This window comes from Helianthus annuus, chromosome 7, assembly GCF_002127325.2.
Source record: "Helianthus annuus cultivar XRQ/B chromosome 7, HanXRQr2.0-SUNRISE, whole genome shotgun sequence".
Taxonomy (NCBI): Eukaryota; Viridiplantae; Streptophyta; class Magnoliopsida; order Asterales; family Asteraceae; genus Helianthus; species Helianthus annuus.
In genome coordinates this window covers 106,431,145-106,444,155 of record NC_035439.2, presented here as the reverse complement: position 1 = coordinate 106,444,155, position 13,011 = coordinate 106,431,145, and the positions used below count along the sequence as shown (strand labels likewise).

The 13,011-nt window shown below is 37.0% G+C and overlaps 1 protein-coding gene across 1 annotated transcript; it reads right to left on the bottom strand.

Moving 5' to 3' along the window:
• Positions 1–10,894: 10,894 nt before the first annotated feature.
• On the bottom strand, positions 10,895–11,866 carry LOC110927234 (ethylene-responsive transcription factor ERF011). Its single transcript, XM_022170885.2, has one exon. The coding sequence runs from the start codon at positions 11,573–11,575 to the stop codon at positions 11,102–11,104; it is 474 nt and encodes a 157-aa protein (XP_022026577.1). The 5' UTR covers positions 11,576–11,866; the 3' UTR covers positions 10,895–11,101.
• Between the last annotated feature and the right edge of the window lie 1,145 nt (positions 11,867–13,011).

Below are 13,011 nucleotides of genomic sequence, written 5' to 3'. Positions count from 1 at the left end.
AAATAAAACATTACAAACTACTTAAAAAATAAAAAAAACCACAAAGTTACTTAAAAAAAATAACCTACTTAAAAATAAAAAACAACTACATATATTTGGCTCGGATTTTTGCCTTACGAGCCTCTAAAATGACTCGGTCCTCCTCCGGTTGGTTGGAAAAGTCTTTCTCGAGAAAATTCATATCTTTTTGGATTTGTTTCTCCATTCTAAGTTCATGCTCCTTTTCCTTGATTGAGAAAAGCCGCTTGACTCTATCGTCGAACTTGTCCAACCTTAATGGGCCATTTGATGGCGTTGAAGAAGATGTGTCTCGTGCTTGTGCAACTGCCTTACTTCTATCCTCACCCTACGGTCGTGGCAGCTCTTGCGGTTCTTCAAAATTTAGATCATCTAACTCGTCGTTTAGGTTAATATTATCCAAAGAAACCGGGAATCAGTGCGTTGTCGGATGAGGGGAGGTTGGGGTGGTAGGTGGCATCGGATAATACCCAACCTCCCCGTTTCGCATGTCTCTTCGGTATCGTTCTTCTTGCTTGTTGTTCGCTATTACCCCAAAATTGATTGTTGGGATCGCACGGGTTTTGATTGTTGGGAAACATTGTGTGAATATGATAAAGTTTGTAAAGTTTTTAGATGGAGAACAGATGGAGAATGGATGTTGGATCGTCGTTGACCCTGAATGAGTCGATCAGAAGAGTCGTTTTCCAATTCAAAGGCGGAATCAGTGAATTAGACGCTCAAACTAAATATAATGCTTCACTTTATTGATTTTTAGCAATGTTTACAACCTGGAAGCAAATCGGCAGCACTTCGTTACAAGTTCCAAGCCTTTACAAATGAAATAACCAGTCACCTATTTATAGTGTTCATGAACCGCCTATGTGACCTGCTCAATAAGCGTCCAACTAAGTTGGTGTGGATCGCTTTTATGGACAATGTCCATATAAGCGGTCCAACATGCTATATAACCGTTTCTCATTTCTCGAACCTCGTGCACTGGTTATTCTAACCTAACCTATCCTATTACATGATACAAGACGAAGTCAATAGACGTAATGCACCAACAGACTCCCCCTCGGATATTGACGAAGTCTTCAGTGAACATTCTCTGTTATGCCACCTCTTCAGTCTTTATCATCTTTGCCAACTTGTTCAGATTGCACCCATATAAGAATCCTTTAATCTTTCACTTTGATCATCTTTACAACTTCATCATCAGTAGGCTCCCCCTCTCGTCAAGCTTCCGTGCTTTTAGAGATCATCACCTTGCTTTTCCAGCTACAAGCTCTTCTTCACTTACAACTTATCTTCAGACTCCCCCTTAAACTCAGCTCTTCGGGATCGTAATCTGAATCTTTCCTGTAATTCTCAAACATTCATAAGTAACAATATTTTCAAAATCATTAAACATGTTCTCTAATACACTCCCCCTATCAACAAACTTAACAGATATGGCAATATAAAGAATCCAATTCCCTCACAAATTATCATTCAAGTTCAAGTTAATGACCTTGAAGATATCACACATGTTTTTGAATATATCAAGTTTCAAATTAATGAACTCGTTTTATTTTCAGAAACACAATCAGCATACTAAGATTTTGAAACTCAGCAACTCAGACATCGGTTTATCGAAAATAACGCAGAAATCAAAATCTTTTTGCGTTTTCTGAAAATATAAAGCAGTAAAGAAAGATATACAAACATATTTACAGACAATATTTTTGTTTGAGTATGCATCAGAGGATCATATCAGATTTTGACAAGTCACAAGTACCGTTAAGCTTTAAATCATACTCAGAATTAAACAATTCACTTAGATTGTCGATATACTGGTCCATTTAAATTTTCATACAAATTTCAACTGATTCAGGATACAATTTAGATGTTTTAAGACTTAAACTCATTCATGTGTCCCACCTCTTGAATATACTCCCGTATCCAGAATCCCAATATTCAGTCTTACAGGTAAGAATACTACAATGCTGTCTGTACATAAATTAGGGGTATGCGAGAACTGAGGGATCTCAGGTCAGAACTTCCGTTCAGCAGAGAGATATCAGCTTCGACTTAGCAGTGTGTTCCCTTTAGAGAATCTTTTCAGCTACAACAACTGATTATCAATTTTATTGTCTAATCAGCTGAGGGCTTTATGTTATATTTCAAGCATTTCAGGATAAAGTATTAGCCAGGTCAGAACTACCGTTCAGCAGAAGTCCCGGAATAATACCCCAGACATCATAGAGTATAAACACCTAGTATATCAGAATACGAGACCTTTCAAACGAGATTTCAGGGGTTACCTATATATCCAAGTAGTGTCCCCCACGAAATAAGCAAGTTTGAATTTAGGTTTATTTCCCGAAAAAGCTTACTAAATGTATAAAAACCTATCGACATATCATCAGTGAGACTGTTTAATGCTATATAATCATTACATTTCTTTAGCATACTGTAACTGTCTACTGATGTACTATCATTTCCTCTATTTATGCAAAACTCAAATTTTTGATTTTATAAACTCAAATTTTTGATTTTATCAAGTTTTTGTATTTTTCAAATTTTTAATGTTTTTGTATTTTTAACAAAATTTCTCCCCCTAAAATGCAAAACCATTAAAGAAATTTGACAAACCGATACTGATAGCTTTGTCTCGCCATCCATTTTCTGCATCTCATGCTCTGTTTCGCAGAAAATATAACGTACCCCCATGATTTACAACCCATTGATTTTGACTGTTAGAAAACCGTTCTTCAACTTGTGAGTAATCATGTTTGTTCCGCCGTGAGGGTTTCGGCATAGTCCATCACCACTTATTCAAAGTAAACAAACATCAATCATCTCAAACATCAACCAAACAAACACACAACCAACAAACATACAACAATCATCAAAACACACAAACTCCCTGTCTGACCAAAACCAGGGATCTTCAACCTCTTCCTGTGCAACACTCTCACAAGCTTCATCTGCATCTAACACCTGCACATTCAAACTTTATCAAATACACAAACAATTTGTCATAAAAATTTCAAACAATAAAGATAGATGCCGATTCATGCTTCGCGATCCAGGAAGCTCCGGCAATTCCACCCACTTAATCAAACATGGTGTCTACCCAGGCCTCAGCAGCCTTAGGTGTAATCTTGATTCTAGCAACCTGAATTTTAAAATTTTCAGCCTTGAGTGATGGTAAATTTGCATCATAAGCAACCAAAACTGAATCCTCAGACGTTTTCACCCCAGAAGTTGAACTTATAGTTTCAGTTTTTGGTTTCCAAATTTGTTTTTGTTTCTCAGTTTTCATGCCAACATTCTCATCTTTCATCAAATCAATACTTTTCTTAACAGACCACACATGACCTTCAGGAGTACCTCTTTTGTAAAAATTTGTTTCTTTTTGAACTTTTTGAGTTTGAACAACATTTTTAGGTTTCCAAATCTTTTGAGGTTTTGACACACCAATCGATGTTTTCCAACTCTGTGTTGTTCTCAATCTGGGTGTTTGAAAATTCCAGGTCTGTCTATTCAGGTTTGATTTCCAATTTTGATTTGAAGCAAACTTGTTTGTGTTAAACCTCCAAGTTTGTTTCGAATCAAATCTGGTTAACCTTGGTTTCCCACTTTCAGATTTTTGGTCTTTAATATCAAAAGACTTTGGATATGAACACTTTCGCGCAACATGTCCAATTTGATCACATTTAAAACAAACTTTCTTTGACACATCTTTTGGTTGTTGTCGTTTCTTTTTCATAGTCTCAAACTCTGCATTAGATTGTTTTCCAATTTTGAATTTTTCTTCTTCAGTGAAACTTTTTCCTTGAACAAAACTTGTTGTTGTCTGAAAATTTTGCCTGTTACTTCTATTCCGATTTCGTTCCTTCTTATAACCCAAACCAGCTTTCATGTTTTTCTTTTTAAAACCCAAATTGTTATAAGAACCTCTGTAACCTTTACCAGCAAACTTCGACATTTCAGATTTCTGAATTTCAACCATCTTGAAAACTTTGTCAATTTTCTCTGAAATCACATTCTGAATCGGGAAAACAACGTCTAAGAATAATTTGTCTGATCCAATCATGGTATAAACCAATCCCTTTGAATCATCATTCAAATTTTTCTAGGATGTTGTGTTTTTTAGATATTCATCATGAAAATTTCCTTCATTTTCAACTTGTGATTCAGTTTTTCCTGCATCAACTGACTCTTCTTTGAAAACACTTTCAACAACTTTATTAACCACCCCTGAATCATGTAGATCCTCAGGTTTGGTATAAATCACATCGATGTTGTCGGGTAACTGATCAACCATGTTGATTACTTTTTCCACTTGTTCGCCATCATAGAATGTATAATTATTCTCCAACGGTGGTGGAACTTGATGGTATTCAGACCCTATTCCCTTTTTGTTTTCAGACTCTTTCTCATCAGGTGTGATGTTGAAAATGCGTTCCAGAATATATGAAGATGAATGATAACTTTGCAGTTTATTGACCAACTTTTCTTTGTCTGCCAATTCTTGTTTAAGCTTAGCAACATCATCAATATATTGGTTTACCACTCTTTGTTTATCTTCATATCTAGCTTCAAGAAATTTAGTGTTTCTTTGACAAGCACACAATCTATCATCTAGACTTTTGACTTTACTCTTTAAAGTTTCATACGCTTCTTTTACAGTTTCATATGATAATTTCATTACATCATATTCTTTTTGCAACTCTTGAATTTTGATGTCTTTTGGAACACATTCGTTGCAAACAGCTGAACACTTTTCTTTTAATTTCTTGTTTTCTGTTTCAAGATCATCACATTTTAATTTCAATTTGTCATTTTCTTGTTTCAAAAACTTTTCATTTTCAATCATCTCATGACATTTTTCTTTGAAAATTTTTTCTATTTTAGTGAATTCAATATCTCTGTTGTTGAGTTTTTCATCTTTCTCAATACAAGAACTGCACGTTTCCATGCATTTCTTGCATTGCTGTCCAGCTTCATTATCAATTTCATCAGAAGTATCAGTTTGAATTATTACCTCAATGACTGGCACTTTGGCTTCCTCAATCTTCTGAATCTGATCTTCCTCAGCCACTTGCGTTTTCTCTTCAACAACTTCCTCAGCTTTCTCTTCAACCTTCTTTACTTCATTCACCATCTTCTCACTTTCAGTCACAATCTCTTCGACTATCTTCTTCTTTTTCTCCTCCAGACTAGCAAAGATTACTTTCCGAATGCCTTCTTCAACCTGTTGTTTGTATCTTGGATTCTCCCTAATGCCTTTGCACCAAATGTCCACAGTAGGAATAGCAGCAACTAGTGCATCAAGGTCAACTGTTTTTGGATCAACAGTTGGATTTCCTTGAGGATCAACATAGCATCCTTTATCTTTGCTCCACCTACATGCCCATGTTGCTTCTCTGTAAGCATTATACACATCATCCAATCTCATACGAGCATGTCGTTCTTCTCGAGTCAGTGTTACTTCAGCAGTCATTGCCTTAACTTCTACTTCAGCAACCTCTTCATCATGTTGACTCCAATCATAGCCCTCATCATCGTAGATGATTAAACCATGTGATTTTGCCTCTATCAACCCCGCTTTCCAATCAAGAGTTTGAACCATAGATTTATAATCATCATCTATACTATCAACATTTTGATCACAATACGACAAAGCAGCTCTCTTTTCTTTGGATGATGCTCCATCAATTTGCTTTCTGATTGGCTGATCCGTATTCTTGTGATATATTGCCTTTTTGTAATAATCTTCACGAAACGGATTTACACTTTCATCAGCTCTGTTGTTTGGACATTCTCTTTTGAAGTGACCTTTTTCCTTACATTTGAAGCAAGTTACTTTGTTCTTGTCAAAACCCATCTTCGTTTCAGGTCCTTCCAAACATTTTCTGCCAGTGATCTCCATGAATCGTTGAGCTCTTCGAATGACGCTTGCCATGCACCAACGAATATCCATGAGTTCCATTTCTTCTGGATCCACCTGATCGTAATCCTCTTTTGTCATGTTAGGATTTCCGATCTTTCCTGCAATTAGACCTTCGTAAGATACCAGAATGGAAGCTAAGAAACTCATATGCTGTTGAGCAAATTCATTGTTTAGTAATGGAGAGTTCTTCCAATCAGAGTTGGGATTTGCAGTTGATGATCCAGATGCAGATGATGCATGATATCCTGGATCATAACTTGAAGAAGTATTCTTTGATGTGTCACTGGTCTTTTCTGCCGTAAAACCCGTTTTGATTCTTGGAGATTCATTGATTTTTGAAGACTCATTATTTTGTAGCAACCCTCTTCGATAATACAAACCAACATTTTGTTGATAATTGGAACTTGACATCTTGTTTTGTTTTTGAATCAACAAATCATGCCCCTCAATCTTTTCTATCAATTGATCTAATGTCAGTTTCTCAAAATTAACATCATTTTTCAGCACAATCACATATGTTTTCCAATCATCTTCAGGAGGCAAAGCTTCAACCAGTTTGTCTACCATCTCTTCTCTATCTTTATTAATTTCGAATCTCTCCAGCTCAATCTTTAAATGACAAAAACGTTCAATCATTTGACGAACTGTTTCATTCTTCATGCAGCTAAACATGTCAAACTCTTTTTTCAACAACGAAATTTTGTTCTTCTTGATATCTTTCCCTCCTTCAGCTTTCACTTTTAATGCTTCCCAAATTGACTTAGAAGTTTCACCATACTGAAGTAGTGAAAAAATATCTTCTCTGATGGATTGTTGAAGTAAAGTCTTCATTCTCAATTCTGCTGAATGTTCTTTTTTATCATCTGCTGTGAAATCTTTTAGTGTGATCAATTCACGTCTATCATTTCTTGGTTTATTATATCCCAAAGTTAAACAAATCCAGCTATCATACGCATAAGCTTGCACCCAGTTTTCAAATCTTTCATACCACCAGTGATAATCTTCGATATTCATGAGCTTTGGTGGTCTTTGATGATTTCCGTACACATTGTCGTAACTCAAACTTTCTGATATCACTTTAGTAGCATTCTTTGGAGTAATTGGTACATCTTCTGAAGTAAATGCTTTGTAAAACGTGTTGTAAAACTCTTCACCAAAATCCGACATCTTTAATCACCTAAAAGTAATGACCTGGAAGCAAACAAACAAACTTAATCAGATCAAACAATATCAAGTAAATTGAAATACACTAACACTCGATGTCGTGTAATAATCTTGACACTTAGACGAAAACCAGAATGAACAAATAACCGAAACTCAGTCTTGACAAACAAACGAAACTCTATAAAATCCTTTCGAGCAAACCCACTAAAGTCACAAAAGCGAAACCAAATGTTGACACAAAAGCGAACCAACTGAATTGACTAATAAGCGAACCCAAACTATGTCGTTCGAGCGGACCAAGATTGTTTATAAGAGCGGTCTAGAAACAGTCATACGAGCGGTCCAGGACGTGTTCACAAACGCGGACCAGACATGTACACTCGAGCGGTCTAGAGATGTACACTCGAGCGGTCCAGAGATGTCTTTGGAGCGGTCCAGAAATGATCGAAAGAGCGGTCCTGAAAGGTAGTTATGAGCGGTCCAGACTAAAAGATGTACAAATAAGCGAACCAGAATTGTTCAAATAAGCGGTCCAGGGCCTAATTTTGAGCGAACCAGCTGACAATTTGTACTAAAAAGCGGTCCAAACCGTGACCTAAGAACGGTTTACGATGACGTCATATGAGCGATCCACATTAAGAACATGATTTGACCAATAAAAACTTCGAATTTTGGCTTCAAACTTTCCAGGATATATCTCAATACTATTGCACACAATCTGTGAAAAATTGAGCAAATTCCAACCGTGAAAACTACCTGAATCTGAAAAAGAAGGTGTAGAAGACAGAAAATGGATCAAATTTGAGCTGAACTCTTCCTCCTGAGCTCTGATACCACTTGTTGGATCGTCGTTGACCCTGAATGAGTCGATCAGAAGAGTCGTTTTCCAATTCAAAGGCGGAATCAGTGAATTAGACGCTCAAACTAAATATAATGCTTCACTTTATTGATTTTTAGCAATGTTTACAACCTGGAAGCAAATCGGCAGCACTTCGTTACAAGTTCCAAGCCTTTACAAATGAAATAACCAGTCACCTATTTATAGTGTTCATGAACCGCCTATGTGACCTGCTCTATAAGCGGTCCAACTAAGTTGGTGTGGATCGCTTTTATGGACAATGTCCATATAAGCGGTCCAACATGCTATATAACCGTTTCTCATTTCTCGAACCTCGTGCACTGGTTATTCTAACCTAACCTATCCTATTACATGATACAAGACGAAGTCAATAGACGTAATGCACCAACAATGGATGGATATTTGAGTAAAATAGGTAGGATATTTATAGAGTTAAATATATAAATTATTTTTTTTTAATAATCGATCGTTGCCAACGGTCATATTTGACCAAGATTCTCGAACAAAGCGCAATAACCAGCGTTACTAGGCTGGCGGAGCAACGATGGCGCCCCCCCCTTTGGCGCGCAGGGGATGGGGTGGGGGCGCTAACGACGATGATGTGGCCAGGGGCGGTATACATACCCCCTTGGCCTAAATGAATGGACCACAACTTGCCACATGTAACAACTATTTCTGATTATGATACATGTACTTTTTGTGTGTGAGAGATAATGAAAGAATATGTTACACCTTGCACTCGTTTATAGCATTTGTAACTTTACATATTACACTTTTTTGGGGTTTCAACTGTAGATTTTTTAGATTTAATAAAGTGTAACATTTTCGAAGTTTGATTTTACGTGTTTTTTCTTAATTTGTATTGCATAAAAAATCCGTTACATGTTTCATAAAAAAATTTAGTGTAACAAATACAGTTGTTGCACATTTTCGTGTCAGACAAGAGAGAGAAGCTATAAAAAGTTGTTACACATTTTTGCATACTGCAACATGTTTCTAAAAAAAGTAGTTTTTGTAACAAGTCAATCTCCACCATAGATTATTTAGATGAATGGTGGAGATGGGGTTTCCAAGTTTCTTCAACTCACATTGGTAACAAAATAATCCATTTAGGTAACAAAATAATCATGAAAGATTGGAATATGTCACTACAACCACAACGTCTATGTCGCCACCACCATCATTGTCGTCCACAACATACCCCCTCACACACACACACGCGCGTGTGCACACACTCATCTACCAGTCACCATCTCCACCATCATCACCTTTAACCTACTAGGTGGCGTCGTCGACACCGCCTACTAGTAAGTGCCACCAAGAGACGGTGGCGGTGGTGAGGGCCAGGGTGACGATGGCGGGGACCTTGGTGGCCAAGTGGCACTGGTGTTTGGGTGGTCACTCGCAAGAATGAGGCGAGGGCCCGATGTGACAATGGTGAGTTGTTAGAGATTTTATTTACTTTGGTTGAATTCTTTCACAGCTTGGAAAGAATTTAAATGCCTTTAAATCAAAGAAATCGAGTGAATCAATTTCAAGTCTAGTTTAGTTATAAATCAAACACGCTAAGAGTTAAACTCTCATATTTTAATTCTAGCCAATTTTATGAACCAAACTCATTGAGGAATGAAATAGATTTCTTTACTGAATTCTGCAAAGCAAACGCATCCGTACATAACTCGGTTACTAAGGGGGAAGAGCCAATCATATCGCGCCACTTCACTTAAATCCTCTACTACCCTAAACAACCCTCTTTGGTGCCACCATCACTCTAAAACATGGATCCCACCATTTTCCACCACTCTCTATCTCTTCATACACACAACTCTCTCTATCTCTCTCATATACCCACACACGAACAACAACTATCCACCGGACCGGCAACGGTGTTACCGCTGCGGATAAGGTGTACCCGCACCAAAAGACTAAGTGGCCCGTGTGCCCTAACGACACATAGTACTCTCAACCAAAACATACATATTCATCATGTATCATAATTTAGGTTGGATTAGAAAATTGGAAGAACACTTTCCCTTGAAAACCTCGAACCAAGATATTTATGTGTACCGGCGGTGGCACATTTATATGCCAAGATTCTAAATGGTCCTTCGGCCCTCCATAAATTCTCGTTACTTTTTCATATAATAATCAAATCCATTGCTCCTTTATAACCACATCTTTTCTATGATGTGGCATACTATTGTACCCTCTTTAGTTAATAATAATAAATAATATCGTTATTATTGTTATTATTAAATTAATTTATAGAATTTTAGGAGATACTTTTTATTGTTATTTAATAAAAAAATAGTTTTGTTAGAAAAAAACAAAAACTTCATTGATAAATAAACAAAAACAAACAAAGGGATACCAATAATGGGGCGTATGAAAAAGGAAACATGTGTGTCCTTTTGTTTTGTTTATCAAGAGACAAAATCTGTGTCCCTAGATGTCAACTACACGAACAAAATTCTTAATTTTGAACGAGACTTGCAACTGAAAATCCAAAATAAGACAACAATGTGTTCCTAGTACATCAAAAGTGGTCCTATATTTCTTTTTTCCCTTTTCAGTCTAAAATTAAATTAAATTAATTTTAATAAAAAATGATAATACTTAACCAAACGTCTTTAAATTAGGTTGAAAGTAAGGTTAACAACCACCCCAAATTGATTATCTAATAGATAAATAACTAAAATAATTATCTTTTAGATATGTTACACATGTATTCATGTCAAAATTGATCACTTATTCAACCATAATAATGACTTCAAATATTGTGATACGAGACGTAACATCCAAGTATAAAGTATGTATTGTTATTCGTGTATTAGACGTATACAGACATGTACACGATCAATGCTTGATGAATCACGTACTATGTGTATAGATTGTTCAGCAATAACTATAGAGATACATCACACACTCGATAAAAAAAGTTACTTTCATAAATTAATCGATACAAACCTTAATCTTTCAAAACAGTCGATTAAATATTTTTTATTAACGGAAGTAACAATTACAAAAGTTAAGAACCCGATCATTATAATTCCAATAACGAGAGTTGACCAACAACTTTGCTTGATTTGATCAGTCGCTCGAGTATGATGTTCCCTAACCCCTTCTTCCACCACTTATCACTCCCTATTCGGGCCCTCAGATTCGGGCTCGGGCTCAGGCTCAGACTCAGGCTCAGGCTCAGGCTTCGGCTTCTTATTCAAATCCGGTTTCTCTTCAAACCAACACGCCTTCACTTCCAATCGGGGCCCACCACGGTCACGTGCGGCGGCGCCGCACGTCTCTGCGTCAACCCGGGCCCCAACCTCCGTCGCCTTTTTCCGAATCGAAGCGGCCGACAACTCATCCAACCCGCCATCCGACACCAACAATTCGGGAAAATTAAGCCGAGCCGACGGGCCGCGGAGATAATACACAGCCGTATCATAAGCTCGAGCGGCCGCGACAGGAGTCGAATAGGAGCCGAGCCAGATTCTGGACCGCTTATTCGGCTCCCGAATCTCGGCCACCCATTTTCCCCACTTCCGCATCCGTATCCCTTTATAGGGGCGGGTATCGGGTTTTCGCTTAACGACGCCGTTTGGATCATCCATTGGTTTAGAAAGAGAAGGGAGGAAGAAGAGAAGAGTTGTGTTGAGCAGCACCGACAGGTTTTATATATGGGTGGGGGTGTGGGTATAGATATAAGGGATGTATGTATATATCGATGAGGTTTAATTGGCGGGTAGGGATCAGATAGACGATTTGACCGAGGTGAGGGGTAGTGGCGTGTTTGAATTTCAGGGAGATTTGAGAGGTGGATCAGGGTTTGTTGGTGGGATGTGTGTGTGTGAGAGAGATGGTGAGAGAGAGAGAGAGAGAGAAACTTAAATACTGAAAAAAGAAGGAAAGAAGAGGTTATTTTCTAATACAAATATAAGAGAAAGATAATTATATTTGTTGTATGCAAATTTGGCTTTTGGTCGAAATTAGTTTTGATCTCCTGATTCAACTTTATATTGAATGTGATTTTGGATATGCGAGGTTAAACTTGGTCTTGTGTAATGTTTGGTATTTCAAGCCTCGGGTTTGCGAGGTAGAATCACGCTACCTATGCTTGAAAGGACATTCTGGTGACTAAGATTGTGTTGTATTTAGGGTGGAGGGAGTGCCGGAGTGGTCACCAAATGGTGAGTGGTAAATTTATTCCCTAGCCAATAATGTCATGTCAAGTTCCCACTTCACCCTCTATTTTGCACTCAATCACTAGCAATGGTTAAACACATGAAGAGTAGTAAACAATTTAAAGAAAAAAATGTGATTGGTTGAAAAAGGGTGGGGTCCACCATTAATCATCTCTCTTCTCTATCTCCTCTTCTCTTTGGTGTCTTTCTCGGTGAGTAGTCACCGCTTCCTCCTCTCCTCGATCGGTAAACCACCACCGGCAACACCTCCCCACTTGGTAAACCCCCCTCCCCGAAGCACTCCCCGAGACCACTCCCTCCACCCTTATTATAAAAAAAATCTAAGAATTGATGCTCGAAAAGATCATGCAACCTACATGACTTGTGAGGTGTGCATTAGAGCACCCACAACGCTAAAGATGGTCCAAAATTCAGACCGCTTAATCAACATGTCATATCATTCCAGACTGCTACCATTTCAAACCCTACTTTTCCTACAACACTAAACCATTCAAAACAACCACCTCATCACCTATTTTTCCTTTCTATTTATAAAATATATATTTAATAATTGTATTTCTTTTTATATTAATAAAATATATTTTTCATTAATAAATTATATATTTAATAATTATATATTAATTTTAAATAAAAATTTGATAATTAAATAAAAAAGTTTATTATAAAAACTATATATTATTTATTATTTAGTTATTCTAATGGGTATTTTTTCAGATGGTTATTGTTCCAAGTCCAACGGTATTATTTAGGCTTGTATAATATTGTTAATAGTTTATTTAGTTAATTAGGTTTAAATATTTAATTTAGGTGTGTGTAAGATTATAATTAATTTTGTGTAATAGTTT